The sequence below is a fragment of the Lonchura striata genome, chromosome 12, assembly GCF_046129695.1.
Source record: "Lonchura striata isolate bLonStr1 chromosome 12, bLonStr1.mat, whole genome shotgun sequence".
NCBI classification, from domain to species: domain Eukaryota; kingdom Metazoa; phylum Chordata; class Aves; order Passeriformes; family Estrildidae; genus Lonchura; species Lonchura striata.
This window is the reverse complement of record NC_134614.1, coordinates 10,461,905-10,478,956: the sequence shown is the minus strand read 5'-3', so window position 1 is coordinate 10,478,956 and position 17,052 is coordinate 10,461,905. Positions and strand designations below refer to the sequence as shown.

The following is a 17,052-nucleotide window of genomic DNA, read 5'->3' as shown; positions in this document are numbered from 1 at the left end:
GGCGGAAGGGCCGGTGCCGGTCCCGGAAGCGGAAGCGGGCGTGCGGCGGCGGCCCGGTGTCGGCCGGAGCCGGGCCCGAGGCGGCACCGCCGCGATGAGCGAGCCGGAGCTGCTGCTGGACTCCAACATCCGGCTATGGGTGGTGCTGCCCATCGTCTTCATCACCTTCTTCGTGGGCATGATCCGGCACTACGTGTCCATCCTGCTGCAGAGCGACAAGCGCCTCACGCAGGAGCAGGTGTCCGACAGGTCAGGGCCCGCCTCACCCCGCCTCACCCTGCTCCCCCGGCCCGGCCGCTAACGCCGCGTGTCTCTCTTCCAGCCAAGTCCTGATCCGGAGCAGAGTCCTTCGGGAAAATGGAAAATACATTCCAAAGCAGGTGCGGGCTTTACAAAGAGGGTGGCTGGGGAGGGAGTACAGAGCGCGGGGCTCTGACCGGGCAGTGCCGCGGGGTCGGACCTGCCCTCACCCCTGGGCCAGAGCCTTGTCCAGGAGCGCAGATTCTTGGGCACAGCACCGCCATGTGTGTCTTTTCATTAACATTTATGCTAGCTGTCACTGCTCGATGTTTTAACTGCATGCTGACGTGAGATGTGCCTCCAAACTGCTGTGTTTAATATCTGCCAGCAAGCACACAGGGTTGTAATGCTAGCTTGGGATAACCTGGTGGTCATGCAATGCTAGCTGAAATGATTGCTAAACTAAAAATGCATCACTCATGTTGGCTCTGTTGGTACCAAATGTGTATTTTGTGAAATCCAGAGGTCAGCTGGGTGAGTGAAAATGTTCCATGTTTCAGTATTGGTGCTCCACCAGCACAAAGCATTTGCACAGAACACTAAAAGCTCTTTAATTAAGATGGGTTTCTCTTCAGAGAATTCTTATAATTACTTTAAGAATTTTAGAAATCCAGAGATCTGGTACTCTGGATGCAAGAAAAATGTGAGGAGCTTTAGAACACGTGGGCAGTGAGGCATCTATCCCAGGAAGGCATGTGGTGAAAGAACTCACAAGATGTCTGAATGTCTGAGCAAGAACTAATGGTTCTGTCCTTTTACTTCTTACGGTGTTGGCATTGTCTTTCTCTGCTTTCAGTCTTTCCTGTCCCGGAAATATTTTTTTAATAACCCTGAGGATGGATTTTTTAAGAAAACAAAAAGAAAGGTAGTGCCTCCTTCACCAATGACAGGTATGTCAAGATACCCTAACTGCAGCCAGGTAGAAAAACCTGTCAGTGTCTGCTGAGGGTGAAAGGTCAGTCAGCTTTGCAGGGAGCTCAGGCAGTGTGAGGGAGGGGGTGGGAGTGAGATCCCTCTCTTGGATAACAAAAACATTAGATTGCTTCATGTTGCTTAACTTCAGCCTTGAGCTGTTTGCAGCGTCTCAGGAGACCTGACCTCCTCAGGGTAGCCAGGAGTGGGAGCCCTGCTCTTGCCTCCTTTTGCCAGTGTTTTGCTCCAGCTCCCAGAGGGTCTTCTCTAAAGTGGTTTCATTTAGCTAGTGTATACATCAAAATAGGAACTTGTCCTTCCTCCACCCAGGTCAGCTCACAGAGGGGTCAGGCAAGTTCAGAGATCTGGGGCAAAGGATGGGGTCAGACACAGCACAGAACACACCACCTCTGTGGCAGCAGCCACCACCACACTGGCTGCTCATCTCATTTTGCAAAGTACTGTCAGCAATGGAAAATTATAGATACTGGGATAGGAGTGTTGTCTCATGTAGTTTCTTAATTATATTATCTGACATGTAATAACTTGTTTCTCTTTATTGTGATGTGCTGCTGCTTCACATTCCATCTATGATTTGCAGATCCTACCATGCTTACAGATATGATGAAAGGGAATGTAACCAATGTTCTGCCTATGATCCTCATTGGTGGTTGGATCAACATGACATTTTCAGGATTTGTCACAAGTAAGTGTGTGGAGTAACGTGGGTTTGGCTGTGTTTATGAAGATGACCTTGAGTCTGAGCTGCATCAGAGATTTGCTTCAGTACCTGAGAGCAATCAGTTAGAAGCAGCATAAATTTGGCTTGTGGCACTGCTGCTCTTCACTCCACAAACTGCACAGATTTGCTTGTCCCGTTGCGAAGGGTGGAAATTGTTTTCTGAGTATTGGCCATGGTCTCAAAGAAAATAGCTCATGTACTTGGGAACAACTGTAGTGACAAGACAAACCAATATTATATTAAAACTGTTTGAAATTTAGGTTGATACAGTGGATTTTCATCTGAACGTGTCCAGGGAATTGGTTACTGTGTGGAGTGTATACATCAAAAACACTTAAATTCATAATTCTGGGTTGTTTTTTTTTTCTATACTGTTAATGTGGTAACTGTTTCTTTAACAAGGACATTCCCTTTCACAGTCATTGAAGTAACACCTGTGAGGGTTTGGTCACCTGACTAAGTTTCAGAAAGTTTTCATATTAAAATGAATACAGAATTGCAGCTTTTTCAAAAATCCAAGTTAACTTTTTATTGTACACATTGCACTCAGACTACATTAAATGTAATAAAAGAAGTACCTGCTCACTTTGCCCTGTGCTTTGCAAACATGCAGTGTTTGTGAAACTTTGTGAAACTGGGTTTTATTTTTTTCTTTATCCTGCAGCAAAGGTCCCGTTTCCCCTGACGCTGCGTTTTAAGCCAATGCTGCAGCAGGGAATTGAGCTGCTCACTTTGGATGCATCCTGGTAAGGCCCTGTTTTTAGCAAACAAGGTCCAGTTCACACTTGGAAAATGTTGGATGTGTTAATAGCCCTTGGATGGTCTGTGTGTGCTGATGAAATGAGGTCATGAGCCAGCTTTGAACTGACAACAACTGTGCTTGTTCTGATTTGTCAGGGTGAGCTCTGCTTCCTGGTACTTCTTGAATGTGTTTGGACTCAGAAGCATTTATACTCTCATCCTGGGCCAAGATAATGGTAATGCACTTGTCATTTCTGGGAACTGGCTGCCCCTTCCATGGGATGTTGTCTGAGGGAGGCTGGGGAAAAGATTTCTGAGTTTCCAGCCAAGAAGCTCCTGAATTCTTCTCTCATTTATGTGAAGTTACTTACTGTCCATGGGCCAGGTTTGACATCACCTGCAGCAAGCACCCAAATCTCCTGCATCAGCCACTGGCTCATAAACTTCCATGGTTGTTAGCCCAGGCTTTCCTTCCCATCAAATCAGTGCAAAAGTTTTGCACTTGGGTTTATTTCTAGCAAGTATTGGTTTTAAGGAAAGCTGCAAAGATTTCCTGATGTTGGTTGTGGGGCAGGACAGATGTGCACTGGGAACAGAAAACTATTTTCCTCAGTTTTTCTGCATATTTTATGTAAATCTAAGATGAGCAGGTGGGAGTAAGATGTCTTGTGAGGACTCCTGGCACAGCAGTGTTGCATTCTGGCTGTTGCTGCAATGTTATCTATAGATAAAAACCTTCCCAATGGCATCATGCTCCAGGGAGTGCTGTTTAATAACACAGAAATCAACCTCTCATTTCTCATTTGTAGCTGCAGATCAGTCCAGGGTGATGCAAGAACAAATGACAGGGGCAGCAATGGCCATGCCAGCAGATACTAACAAAGCATTTAAGGTACAGTATTCCCACCTGCAATCCTGTTTGTGTGAGCTTGCACGGTCATAAGTTGCATGTAACTCATTGTCTCCCTGTGTCAAGTAAGGGAATTGCTCTGGATTCCTGTTCCTAAAATTAGAGTTGATAGCTTATGAAGGCTGTGGGAGTTGCTCTGGGTCTGGCAGAGCCCAAATACCCTGAAGCAAACCTGACAGATCAGTCATTGCTGGTACAAAAGCTGAATTTATGCCCCACCCTTTACTTTTGCTGAGGAAGAGGGTTTTTTTTATCTTGAGGTACAGTTCCAAAGCAGAAGCTGGCTCTCCAAAAGTTGTGTTAATAATGCAGATGAGCATGAGTCCAGCAGGCACCTGATCAAACTTGGGTAAAAAAATCAAGTAAGCCAGTTGGTTCAGTCGAAAATCCATCAGGAATTTACTGTCTTGAAGTTCTCCTAAAGCACTTTCCATAGGCACTTGTTTGTTAGACTGCCTCTGCCTTTCACAGGCAGTGCTTATGGCCAGGTTTATGCACAAAGGACAGATCTGGTTTCTGGTTTTGTGTTTTTGTGTACTGTAGAAGGGGTTTAGCCACACATAACCTGCTGCCTGGGAAGCTGGGATGGTCTGCTCCTGCAGTTTGTTTTCAGTAACCTTCCTGGTTAAAAATCCCACGCTGCCCAGGCAGAGGCTCAGCCAGGGAAGAGGCTGCAGTGGCTGCAGTGCTGGAGCACTGGCTGTTCTGTCACACTCAGCACTGAGGTGCAATTCCAAGCCATTACTGACTCCGCTTCCACCTAGTACTGGCTCTCCACAGCATTTCTGCCAATTCAGCCTTGCAGGGACCAAAACCCACTACATGTTCCAGCACAAACAAAAGGGGGAAAGCCCATATTGCAGGAGAAGTGTTCTGGCCAAGAAATACAAATCTCTTGCTGGGCATCATGTGACGTGGTTTTTTGCAGGCTTTGTGCAAAAGTCTGTGATCAGGTGCAAAATTTTTTTGGCTCTTACCTGTTGTTACCAAGTAACTCTGAACTAAAGAATTACCTCACTGCAAAGTACTTGGCCCACCAGAACAGTACAGGCTGTTATAGAAGCCACGGACTGTTCCAGAAGGTTAGAGGGTTGGCAGAAAGTAGATAATGTAGTTTTTCTAATTTCTGTGATGCAGTTTGTATTGAGCATAAACCACTGATTTCAGAGAGTTGACAGGATTGCCAGGTTTTTAATAGAATCAGTGTTTGCTGCAGTTTTTAAAGCATGCACTGCTTTGTGTAGTTCTTGTCTAACTAATCCCCTGTTGCTTTTCTTTCTCTACTTCTGTTCCCTGCCAATGCAGACGGAATGGGAAGCCTTAGAATTGACAGATCATCAGTGGGCCTTAGAAGATGTAGAAGAAGAGCTCATGGCAAAAGACCTCCATTTTGAAGGCATGTTTAAGGAAGAACTTCAGACCTCCATCTTCTGAATTTGAGAATATGCTTTTGTCTCTTCTTGTAAAAGTTATTTGAAAAGAAACCTGTTATCTAGAACTATATAATGTATTTTAGCAAGGTTGCGATTAAAATAAAAACATCATGTTCAGAACTCCAGTGCCCTCACTTTGATTTGAGCCCAAAGACACACAGACACACTATTTTCCTATTAATTTAATCCTTCCCAAGTCCATTTGTAAGCACCTGAGTGCCCACACAGCCTCTCCTGCCTGCAAGCAGGGTGTTGCCAAGGAGTGCCTGACTTATTTACTGGGCCAGGTGGGATAGTAAATGCTTTAAGCTGCCCACCTTGCACTGTAGAGAACAGGGAGCAACTGTTCCTGGCTTAGCCCTCTGTAGAAACTCCTCAGACCTCTTCCCCCAGGGAGAACAGTCCCAGCCTGGAGAATTGCTTTGCAAAAAGCTCTTCCATACTCTGGCTGTTATTTTTTTCCACCCTTCTTTATTCTGAGCACCTTTTTCTCCAGGTGAAACTGTAAATCCTCTTTAAAGCAGGAGCTGAGCCAGGAGTGTGACACCAATTCTCTGTTCTCACCAAGTATCTTCCAGTGAACAGGGAAGCTGCCCCTTTGCTTTCCCTTCTTCCCACGATGGGTTTCACACCGTGTTTGGGAGGTCAGCCCTTCACAGCAAAGCTCAGCAGCTGCTGATCTACATTAAGGTTCATTAACCCCCAGGAGCTCCAGCTGAGATCAAGCTCCTCTGCTCTTACACTGTAATTTAGGCATGAAGACTTCAAACCTTCTCACAGGGGTTTCACAGCCCACCTTGACCTGCAGGACTGGGAAAATCCCACACACAAGCCCATTGCACTTCCTCAGCTTTTTCCAGCCTGCTCTCACAAGTGTGTTCAGGTTGCTTTGAGGAGGAAATTACAGAGACTGCAGGACAACTACCTCAGTGGCAGCCCTGGTACCCCTGGAGAAAATGGACGGAAGGAAGACCAGGACCTCTCAGGGGCAGAGGAAAAGGAAGGACAAAACCATAGCTGAGGCTGCCCAGTGCCACAAAAAAGCACGGACAGCTTTGCTAGAGCACCAGGTACCAGCAAGCCAGCACTGCAGGGAGAAAAGGCAACTCTGGAGGAAAATGAACCCTCAGCTGTGCAGAGCTGTGCCCTCAACAGCTGATTTTCTCCCAGATCCCCACTGGCTCTGCAGGACTCACCCTCCAGGCACCCCCACAACCAGCAGTCTTAGGCCACATAATGAAAGCTGAAAATACAACAGAACCCAGTTTCAGTGCAAACCACTCTTTAATTTTCCTCTTTGTACAACAGAGCCAGCCACTTACAAAGTGCTAGTCTAAAAAACAGTCTGGTATTACAGCACACACACACCAGCCAAAGCCCAGCAGCTCAGAGGCAGAGAAAGCAGAGCTGGGCTGCTTGTTCTGCAGTACAACAGTCTGTTCAGGATCTGAGATTGAGCCCCACAGATGCATTTCTCAGTGTCAGCACAGATAGGGAGGCAAGGAGGAGGACAAAGGCTACTTCAGATTGATTTATCTTTTAAAAAGGTCTTTTACTGTCCTCTCTTTCCTCTAGTCCCCATTTTGGAATGCCCACATGACTTACTTTCAGGGTAAAACAAACAAAAAAAAATGCTGATTAGAGTAATTTCAGTGCAGTGCTACAGCTTAAAAGTTGCTTTTTGCATGCTCCCCTCAGTAATAAGGAAAAAAATACAATATTTAGAGCTGCAAAAATTAAAATAAAACAGCAGAAGCAACTAAGCAATTGTGATCTCAAAATTTAAATTTTAATGCTTTAAAAGCTAATTCCACAAAGGAGAATCACAGCAGCAGCATGCTGGCTAGCAACAATGCCCCCTCATGCCCCCTCCTCCTCTCCATCTCTTTCCAGTGCCCTGGCAAAGGGCTGCCTGGTGCTGCCCTCCCAGGGTGCAGGGACAGGCACACTGCAATTTCATACAGAGTCTGCTGCCCAGGGCTGCAGAAAGGTGGGGCTGAGGTGGCAAGTTTGGAGTTAAATGGATGAGCACTGCTGACCACCACTGCAGAAGGTGAAGGCCATCACTGAAGCCACAGCAGCTGCAAGCACATATTCCAGAGGGAACAAAAAACACACTGATAGCCAGCCTCAGCCTTTGATTCTGTCAACACACGTGGATCCAAGAAGGAGAAACCCTCCTGTCTGGTTCACTACCTTGAGCTAGATGTTTCCCTAAAAAATACAGGAGACCAGTTCTCCACTGAGACTCAGAGGAGTCTCTTTTTGAGAAAGCTGGACTTGAATCCTAAAAAGCAACACACAGTAAAGGAGGACAGAGGAAAGAGCATTTGCCAGTTGTGACAGAAGGATGGAGCAGAACCACTGAACAGCAGAGGCAAACAGGACCTGGGATAGGACTATGATACCTGCAGCCCAACAGAGGGTGATCAGGTGAGGATGTAAAAGGCAGCACTCAAGGAGGGCTGAAAGAACAGTAAAAAAAAACCAACAAAGTTGCAAGACTAAAGGCTGAAAACTCACACAATTCATTGTATTGGGCTGTCACCCATACAGGTGACAGCTCTGGGGACACAGTGCTGAGCTTGGCTGGAGACATAAATGAACAAAAAAATATAAAAATGCTGTCACTGCACAAACCATAGGAGAAATGCTGGCAGCAGCAAAGTGCTTACAGAGCAGCCTGCAAGTGAGGAGTGTAGGAGATGGAAAAGACAAGCAATCGTCAATGTTATGGATGGTATTTTCTCTCCAGAAGAACAGGAGCTAGAGCAGCTGTATCCTGCATCACCATGGGGATCAGCCTGCACATATGCCACACCACAGGCAGGTATGATTCACTTCTGGCCAAGATTCCTGCTTCACTGGATTCAGTGTTCACATGAAAAATGCTGAGTCAAAACTGCCCAGGAGAGCCTCAAATGCATCAGTGAAAGGATGCAAGTAAGAGAAAAGTCTGTTGCTTTGCCAAGGGACCTAGGTACAATGGCAGAGACTGCAACAGACCAGATATACAAAGATTTGAACTGAGCTCCAGAAAGGGTGCAGGAGGCCTCCCTGACACAGGCAGGGCCCAAAAGCAACACCAGAGAGTTGGCAGGAACTTCCAATGCCGATTCACAGAATCGTACCCATCATTCTCCTCCACGGGCCCCTCAAGGCTCAGCTGTGGCCTCTCCCAACCCCAGCTACAACCCTCAGCCCAAGAACCACAGCCCCAGCCCCTGCCTCTAGCCACACAGCTCAGCCAGATTTTAAAAAGAACTTTATTGAAGCTCAAATATATATTATTTTTGGCCTCTAAATACCCAAGTGTCAGCACCTATTCCTGGCTCTTCAGTGCTATTCTGCAACCCCCAGCACTGAATCTCTCAGTGCATGATTTTCTGCTTCACCCCTACAGAAGGAAGAAAAATTTTCAGGCGCCTCAGGCATTTCTTTACAAGAGCAAGCACTACCATGGTGGCCGAGTGCTGGAGGTGGTGCTTAGTTGGTGTCCATGCCATCACACTCTTCCTGGGGAGCAGAGGGGGCAGAATGTTCCTCGCTGTTTCGGCGCTCATAGAACAGCACATAGGCAGCTTTTGTCTACCAAACAGAAGAAAACCCATCTGAAACCATCCACACAGCTTGGCTGCAATGTCACCCCCAAAGCAGGGAACCACACTCTCAGCACAGACCTGGAACAGCCTCAAGCCAAATACTCACCACTATTTGGTCTTCTGAAGCCACCGAGACGCTGCTGTCGTCAAAGTAGTACCACTTGTTGTTCACCTTGTTCTTGGCGTAGGCAGTGTCTGTCAGGGGAGGAACTGAGCTCAGCATGCTGGGGAGGCCCAGCAGGGAATGCACACCTGGGACACTGGGACTTCTCCAGCCACGTGTGCAGCGGAGGCCAGAACCAGCTTTGGCATTGCCTGCCCCAAGCCTAGTTAACCAACATGAACATCTTCTACAACATGCCAGCTGGCCCAGCTAGTCTAGTACCAGGTTCCACACACCAGGCTTTTCCCTGACAGCTGAGATACAGGGAAAAGAAACATAGGGAAAAACAATAGTAGGCTTTGTTCACTGCCCTTGAGCCACAGCTTTCCCAAACACACAGTTTAAGACTCTGCATTTTCACTTGAAAGAAAAAGTTTTCTGCTGCTAATGGATCTGATATGGTTCTTCCAAGAATCCTCACTCAAGAATGAAGTTAGAAGTCCCTCAACATCTCTTCCAGACAAGACTTCTGTGACTGTCATCTCCAACCTCAGAACATGTGCTCCTTCAGCTACAGGAGTTCATCATCCTCTCATGGTAAATTGCTTCTGGGTGGTTTTACAAGTGTCACCTACAGCATGGATCTGCATGGGCACCTTATACAGGTAACTCACCTACAGAAACTTTTCATCTGTGCTGCAGCAAAACCAGTGACAGAAAACACAGACTCATCACATACCAAACTTGTATACAACTGAGTTATTTTCCCTGATGAAATGACATTTTCCTATGTCAATCCTTATCAGCGCAAAGGTAGAGACATTCTACTGTCAGCCAGTGTCACAATTTCAGGTTCAATACTGAAAAATTTTGACTCCACTCATAAACTGGGGAACACCATCACACAAATTAATGACAACCAACCAGGGTCCCATAGGCATCAGTCAGACCTCAGGCCAAAGTGCTGCTACCTATCTGGCCTCTATATCCTAACAGAATCCCAATGCAGTGCTCACCTTCACACAGAACACAGGTAAATTTTGGACCAGACACCTTAGGTGAGGGTATTGCAGGTGTCCCAGTGCAGAGCCCTCCCATTTCCTGCCTACATTTCCTGGCACACCAAGGACACAGAGCAGTTACTCACAGTGGCCCACTCCCATGGCTCCATAGTGATTGGATACTGCAATGAGGTCGTACACGTATGAGCCTGCCCTTGGGTCGCAGACAAACTCGGACATGTTCAAACCCCTGGAAGGAAACACAAAAGTATCAGTACACCAGTAACCATCACTTTTTAGGAACTGAAGCATGGCACCAGCGCTGCTCTGCTGCTCAGGTGCTGTTAATGTGAAAACCAGACTTGTTACTCCTCCCACACAAGGCAGGTCCTGACAAACACAGCAAACAATGCCAGAAGGTTTAGAGGGAGGTGTTGAATAAAACACAGCTTGGAGTGTCCCTGTGTAGGCATGAAGAGTGAGACAGGAATAGCAAGGGATATGCTTCATCCCACAGCAAGATGCTAGCAAGTAGAAGCAGAGGGACAAGGTAGGCTTTCATCTTGTAATTGTGCAATTCTCAATACTGCAAGTGCAGCACTGCCCAAAAAATTTGCTGAGGTTGCTACAGAAGTTCTCTCAGTTGAATTACATGTGCTTAACTGAATTTCAGAAGAAACAGTTCCTGCTAGTTACTAATGCTCATTGAGATGTATAAAGCTGAACAGCATTAACAAAAACCACCCCTCAAAAACACTAACCCTCTCAACTCATGCCTGCCAGCCATTCAAACCCAGAAAACCTGCTCCAGTTACAGCCTTTACAACAAGCCCACCCAATTGAAACATCAGTAGTACATCTTTCTTGACCAAGTTCTTCAAGCTCTTCCTAGCCTGAGGGAAGAATCCTACCTGATGGGGAATTCCACAACTGTGTCAAGTTTATCCCTCCAGTATCTGCTGTACGAGAAGCGTTTTAAATGTACCACCAAAATCCTGGGCAAAGACCACAAATCAAACTTCTTTGTGGCCTGCTGATGTTTCTTACAGTTAGGACAGTACCTAAGGAAAGAGTAACAAGCAAGGAAATTAATGAATGCATCAAAAGAAAAGCTTCTGGCCTTCCATTAAAGATGCCTCACTAGCACAAGCACAGTCCCTGCCTGACAGAAGACGCACCGCCTGTGGAATATGCAGGTGAACACACTGCCTCAGAGAATTCCAAACTCCAACCTGCTTTCACTTTACAGTCCTATGGCAAGTATGTTAACTGCACATGGTACAAAAATTAACTTTTAAAATAGCCTGGTCGTTGGAAGCTACATTCCCATTGACACTTTCTTCCTTAAATATACGCAAGAAACAAATACTTTTATTAACCCATGTCCTCAGCCTATTGAGTCAATGACTTAATACAGATCTGACAGACTTCTCAAAGATGAGGACAAGGGGACAGACCTGGGAAATTATAAGAAACCCTTGAAAAATCATGTGAACCCAAACAGTTATATTTTATGGTAAATATGGGAGGCAGACAGAGGTTTGTTTTTACCACGGGTCATGTTCACCAAGTGTTTCCATAGTAGTGAAGAGCTCTATGCAGTCTCTGAGGGCTACAACAGCCTTCTTCTTCTGTGGCTGTAGCATGCTTCCATGTTTTTCAAATGCCTAGTGGAAGAGACAGGTGCTGTATTCAATTCCATGCACTCTAATCCCTGACACCAAGAAATTACATGCTTTATTCAATTCCATGTACTCTGTAATCCCTGACACCAAGAAACTACATGCTCACTTTCCCCACACTGCCTATTTCTGCACCTCCTTCCCCACCCAGACAACCACCTCCAGCTCCCAGCCACTTTCTTATGCTAAATAGTCCGTAAGAGAAGACATACGTCCTAACTTGGGTTTAGAGCTTTTACCAAGACAATAAAAACTATCTTATTCTGTTACAAAAAACCAGTTTACTCTCTTAAAAAGATGACCCACCAGAACACTGTTTACTGTCACCTTTTAAATACCATGCAAATTTACACAGATGACTTATGAAAAGAGCATACTACAACCTGTGCCTCCTGTTCATCATAAAGTAGCCTCCGTGTCTCAGAATCCCAGTCAATAGCAACTGCAGAAAAAGCTACCAAAAAAAAAAAATTATTGCACAGGTGTAAAAAGAAGGAAGAAGGAAAAAAAACAAAACAAAACAAAACAAAGAATATAATTACCACTCAGTTTTAACATTTTTCCTTCAACAATGGAGTTTATCTCAGAGGTCCCAGAGGAATTCACAAGGCTAAAAGTGAAATGCTGTTTCTTGCAAGGCTGCAGGTCCCTTGGTGACTCCACTTGCATACAACCCTCAGAGTGGCAGGGGTCAACCTCTGTCAGCATTTCTTTGCCTTCCTCTCCACCATCCTGATGCTCCATCTCTTCAATGTCACCTGGAAAAAAATTCCAAACTATGACAATAGTAAAGTTACCAAAGTAAAGTTATTTCCATTCTCTGGGGAAAATGGACAGATCTTTTCCCCCTTTAACTCATTGCAGCCTCAGGGCTACACTAATGAATAATTTCTAACACAGAAGGAAACACTCATGTGCCATCAGCATCCAAAGATTCCTAGAGAGCATGTGGCCTAGGAATGAGACTGTTGATTCTATGTCCTCCAACAGACAAATTTCTCCACAATCTCTGTGACCTAACAGGCCAGTTTTCATCACCAAAGGGCATGTCAAGAAGGATTGCCTCTGGAGGGAGGCACCTGGACACCTCAATTAAGCAAGAACTTCCCTAACACTGGTCAGGATGAATTACATCCACAGCTTGTAACTCCAGCTGCTGCACATCTGATCTCTCTAGGAAGGAAATGCTCTACAAGATTCTCCCTGTACCAAGCGGATGTCCAGCACAACAGTGTGGTTTAATCATGGTAGAGAAACGACCTGCTAGAGCTTAAGCCAAGTACATACAGCACAAATCAAATGTTGTTAGAAAGCTAAAGTGCTGAAAAGCTTCCACAGATTTTGAAAGGGCTTTACCTTCAACCACACCATTGGAGCCATTGCAGGTTCCTCTGTCTGGGCAGGGTGGGGAGTATTCTTCTGCCAGAGGGAGTTTCACACAGCGGCTGAAGAGAAGGGACATGTTTCTTACACAACCATACTGTAGCTGTGCACCAGAACAGCAGCACACCCCTCTGTCATCAGCTCCTGCTGCCCAATTCCCTCCAGCAAACCCTCAGAATCAGTCAAACAACAATTTCCTAAATCTTTGCTCTCACTGCTTGTTCTATGTTTCACTGGCTGTGTATTGAAAAGGCAAAAGTAAGTTATGGTGGCCCCATCTGTGAGCCCTGAAAACATGCCCTCGAGTTGTGCTCCTGACTCCTTTTGCAAGGCTGAGCCAGCAGTATCTGTTGCAAAACCCAAAAAAACAGGACCTTGAAATGTCCCTGGGGCTTCCAGACACTAATGCAATGCAAATCCTGATTTATACAACCCACACAAATCAAGGAAAATTCTCCCTGTTAACAAGGATTCAGTAATCCTATTACAGTGTAATTGAATAAGTGACCTCTAGAGCTTGGCATAAGATTCAAAGGTACAGCCATGACTTACCTGATCTGCTCCAAAACCACACTGTACAGGTGATCCACAGTAAGCTTGTGTTTGGGCACAGATATTAACAGTGGCTGCCCAAAGAGCACAGTCCCTGAAGTATTGCTGGATTGCCTCATTGTCTTTTCCCGAAAGTAAATGGAGAGAGTAACGTACTCTGAGCCATCCTCACTTGGCTTGCAAACTTCATACCTGTATGAAACATAGGTATTTCCATGGGTTATTTCCACTGCCAAGAAGCACAGCAGGTAGGACCAATATGAACTCAGTTCAAGTCTCTCCAACAGTACAATAGGGCTGTGCTGTCCTCATGCTACAGAGCAATTTCCTGAACACACCCCACAGCTCACAGTGACACAGGACACACACCTGCAAGTAACTCAGCTGCCACCTTCCCTCTGTCTTTATTCCTAATTCAAACCCCTATTACCTATCACCTCCCAAGACACTACCCTGACAACTCCACTGTGCTTCAACCAGTGAAAAGTACTAAATGTACTTTGAAATTCCTCTGACAGTGTTTGCTCCCACTGGAGAAAGAAATCTTCTTAATACCTTGGGTCTTGAATTTTCCCAGCCTCTCAATCAGCTTTATGGCCTGAGCTCACATCACTGAGCAGCTAATGTTTCATAAAACCATGAGTCTGGAAACATCTGCTTCACAGAAAAATCCAAGGACAGTAAACAAACAAGAAAAATTCTGGAAGACAACAAACAGCCTGGGAGAACAGTGAGGAGACTGTGACGCAGTTTGTGCCCTGTGTGAAACAGCAAATGAGGTATTTGCAGCTGTCAGAGGAGAGGCAAGAGTAACCACGTGGTCCAACACTATCACAATGTTTGCTTCAGGCCTATTCATTACAAAAGATTCATTTTTCAGGATGCCAAGTCACACTACTCTTTAATTTAGTGAGTCACCTGTCCCAGATTTATCTTAAAACTGAAAGAGAAAGAAAGATTTCATGAAAAGATGTCACTACACATTATGACCTACACCTCAGTCACATATCTGAATGCAGTAAACTCCTAACAATTCTCTTCCATTAGACAAGCCCCATCCCTTCTCTCAAGAGCTGAGAAACATTTTTTATTCCTGTGTTCAGAGGAGGGAAGAGAACAAATTTCAGAACTGTAATTCTGCTTCATCCTACTTACAACAAATAAAGGATCTTAACTTGGGACTTGGACTGAGCTCAGTAGAGTACATGAGAGAAAACATCCTGGCAGGGTGTCCCAGCCCACTAAGAACACAAGAGCTCAGAGCCAGCACAAGAGAGTCCAATGCCAGCATCTGTTGAGGCTGTCAGTACTATCAGCTGGACACCAGCACTGCATACACTGCACACCTCCTAAAGTTTCCTGAGAAACAGCACCACTAAAAGGTGAATTATTTCATTTAGTACTGTTTAAACCACAAAAGGCCATACTCAGTCCCATAATATTAACACCAAGTCCTATGAGACCCTTAGCCTAAACTCCTGTAACACAGCTCAGTGCATGACACTCCCATGACTCCTCTCACACCACCTACACTGCTTTGCAAGCAGCAATTAACAAAGCCTCATTTACACTCCACCCTCATGCACCTGAATGAAGCCCTGCCCGTGAGAAGGAACAGATGGGACAGAAATAAAAGACTATTCCCACAGGTAGGGGCCATCCATCACAAACAGCCAGCATGCAGCACCCCATAACACTCTGCAGAGAGCAGCTCACACACTTCTCACCAAAACACAACAGATCTGATTACTGATTAAGTGTCCCTCTCCCCAGTCCACCTCAGAACACCTTTTATATACTAGTATTGAAAGCAGACATATCAGAATCAAGATCTGTCATTTTTATGATCTCCTGAGCACCACCTATCCCTTGGAAAAAGAACCAAAACCGAAGTACTTTACGTATAGTGTAACAGGCTGTAGAGCTGATAATGGGAATTGCTGGACAAAACCTCATAATTCTGTATGTTACACCTAATTGAAATAATAGAACATGAAGGTGATGCTACTCCAGACGACACACCATGGTTTTAGAAGTCAGAAACGTTAGCTCAGCTGCTAGCACACTGCTAGATACTGGCTAATTGCCTTTATAATTCATGACAACTCAAAAAATGCCTAAAAACTACTCAGTAATAGTGTAGGACTTGACCAGTCTTTATCAGCATTATGGAGGTTCAGATTTGTGGTTTCAATTCAGAAAGCAATGAGGTAACTCCTGTTCCATTGCACAATAAGGTAAGCAAGTGCACAGAAGAATGGAAAGCTGTGAAGGACCAGAGCTACAGGAAAGCAAAAGCTACACTGAAAGCAAAAAATACTCTGAGCTAAACACCAGGCTAATATACAGGTTGTATGTTACGGAAACATTTCCTCACAGGTGCTGGGATCTATGGTATTAACTCCAGCTGCAAAACACCATGTGGACAAGTCAATCTACAGCAAGAACCAAGAAGCCTATTTTGAAAGAGAACAGAGAAGGGCAGGAAGAAATTGTTTGCAGAAGCTGTCAAACATATCTGCCTGAGGGGGGGTTACTACTACACAACAACCCAGAAATGCTGCTGAGAAGCCACAACAGGGTCAAAAGTAGATAGTAAGAATAAACACAGGATTGGAAAAAAGCTGGGAGAAACTGCTGCACATATTCTGATCTCTTCTAGGAAGTGGAGATACTCCTAATCCGTTTACTTTCCTTCATAATACCAGAACACACACAAACAAGTAAACTAAGAGATCAGAGACAGAAAATGCAATTTTCTTAATACAATGGACAGTTTGCCCCATAGAAACTGGTCAAAGGATTTTGCCAGTCTTGCAGAGGAACAAGATTAAAAATGATGAGGAACTCACACAGGAGGTTTATACAAGGCTCAAATAAATACAAGCTCATTTTGGAAAGGACGCAAACCCTCATTTAAAACAAGAAAACCCCAATTTTAATAAGCATGAATAAACGTCACAAGTCTGCTACAAGATCCCACACATCTCAAATGTTTTGTATAAAACTACTGGGCCTGCTGGTCTGCTGACCTCACTATGTTCAATAATTGCTGTAGCTTCTGTCACATTAAAAAACCTAACATCTCTGCAGCCAGTGATGTTTGTTCAAGACCATGAACTTATCTGAATGTAATACACAGCATGTTGTAAGAGAAGGCAGAAAACATGGCATGTATGGCAAAATGAATAGATCATATTCAAATATACACACTTTTATAGGTTAAAGGTGACCTGCAAATCAATTTGTGAAACTTTTATCAACAAACAATACATGTTATGTAATATGTCCCATTAGCCAGGCTAAGAGAACAGGGGTATCTAGTTTATCCACCAGAATATTTTTCTTCTTAGTTCCTCAGAACTAAGAAGAAACACTAAGAGTAGTGCCCTTGAAATGGGCTGTGGAGTTTGTTTTTATGTGGTACTTACCTGAGCCCTTGTAGGCCGGCTCCAAGCTCCAGCAGGATCCCTGGTGATGGGACATCACCAGCAGGGTGCATGTGTGGGGTTACATTGGAGTGGGAGCTGGAGGTCCTAGTGGGCCTGGGCTTCCCAGGACCTGAGGAAAAGAAACAGCAAGTGTTTGGGTTGTGTGCTGAATGCTCTGCTCTGTTTAGCCTGGGCAATGAGAGCATTCAGCACAAACACTGAACTACTGTCATCAAATTGATTTGCAGACCACCTTTACA

At 45.0% G+C, this 17,052-nt stretch overlaps 2 protein-coding genes across 4 annotated transcripts in view; one reads left to right on the top strand and one right to left on the bottom strand.

Annotated features, from left to right (window-relative positions):
* Positions 1 to 20: 20 nt before the first annotated feature.
* EMC3 (ER membrane protein complex subunit 3) lies at positions 21 to 5,158 on the top strand. Its single transcript, XM_021534344.3, has 8 exons — positions 21 to 249; positions 323 to 380; positions 1,097 to 1,190; positions 1,814 to 1,918; positions 2,619 to 2,700; positions 2,852 to 2,931; positions 3,505 to 3,587; positions 4,911 to 5,158. Exons 1-8 carry the CDS (start codon positions 95 to 97, stop codon positions 5,037 to 5,039), a joined length of 786 nt encoding a protein of 261 aa, XP_021390019.1. The 5' UTR covers positions 21 to 94; the 3' UTR covers positions 5,040 to 5,158.
* Positions 5,159 to 8,286: 3,128 nt separating this feature from the next.
* Positions 8,287 to 17,052, bottom strand: part of USP4 (ubiquitin specific peptidase 4) — a 31,732-nt gene continuing 22,966 nt past the window's right edge. For all 3 annotated transcript variants that reach the window (XM_021533225.3, XM_021533234.2, XM_077786101.1), the window contains 9 exons: positions 13,362 to 13,553; positions 12,783 to 12,871; positions 11,969 to 12,184; positions 11,810 to 11,880; positions 11,296 to 11,411; positions 10,656 to 10,805; positions 9,891 to 9,994; positions 8,747 to 8,835; positions 8,287 to 8,626 (listed from right to left, as the gene is read on the bottom strand). In XM_021533225.3, the coding sequence (XP_021388900.3) occupies positions 8,525 to 8,626; positions 8,747 to 8,835; positions 9,891 to 9,994; positions 10,656 to 10,805; positions 11,296 to 11,411; positions 11,810 to 11,880; positions 11,969 to 12,184; positions 12,783 to 12,871; positions 13,362 to 13,553 (1,129 nt within the window). In that variant the 3' untranslated portion in view covers positions 8,287 to 8,524. The remainder of the gene's footprint in view (positions 8,627 to 8,746; positions 8,836 to 9,890; positions 9,995 to 10,655; positions 10,806 to 11,295; positions 11,412 to 11,809; positions 11,881 to 11,968; positions 12,185 to 12,782; positions 12,872 to 13,361; positions 13,554 to 17,052) is intronic.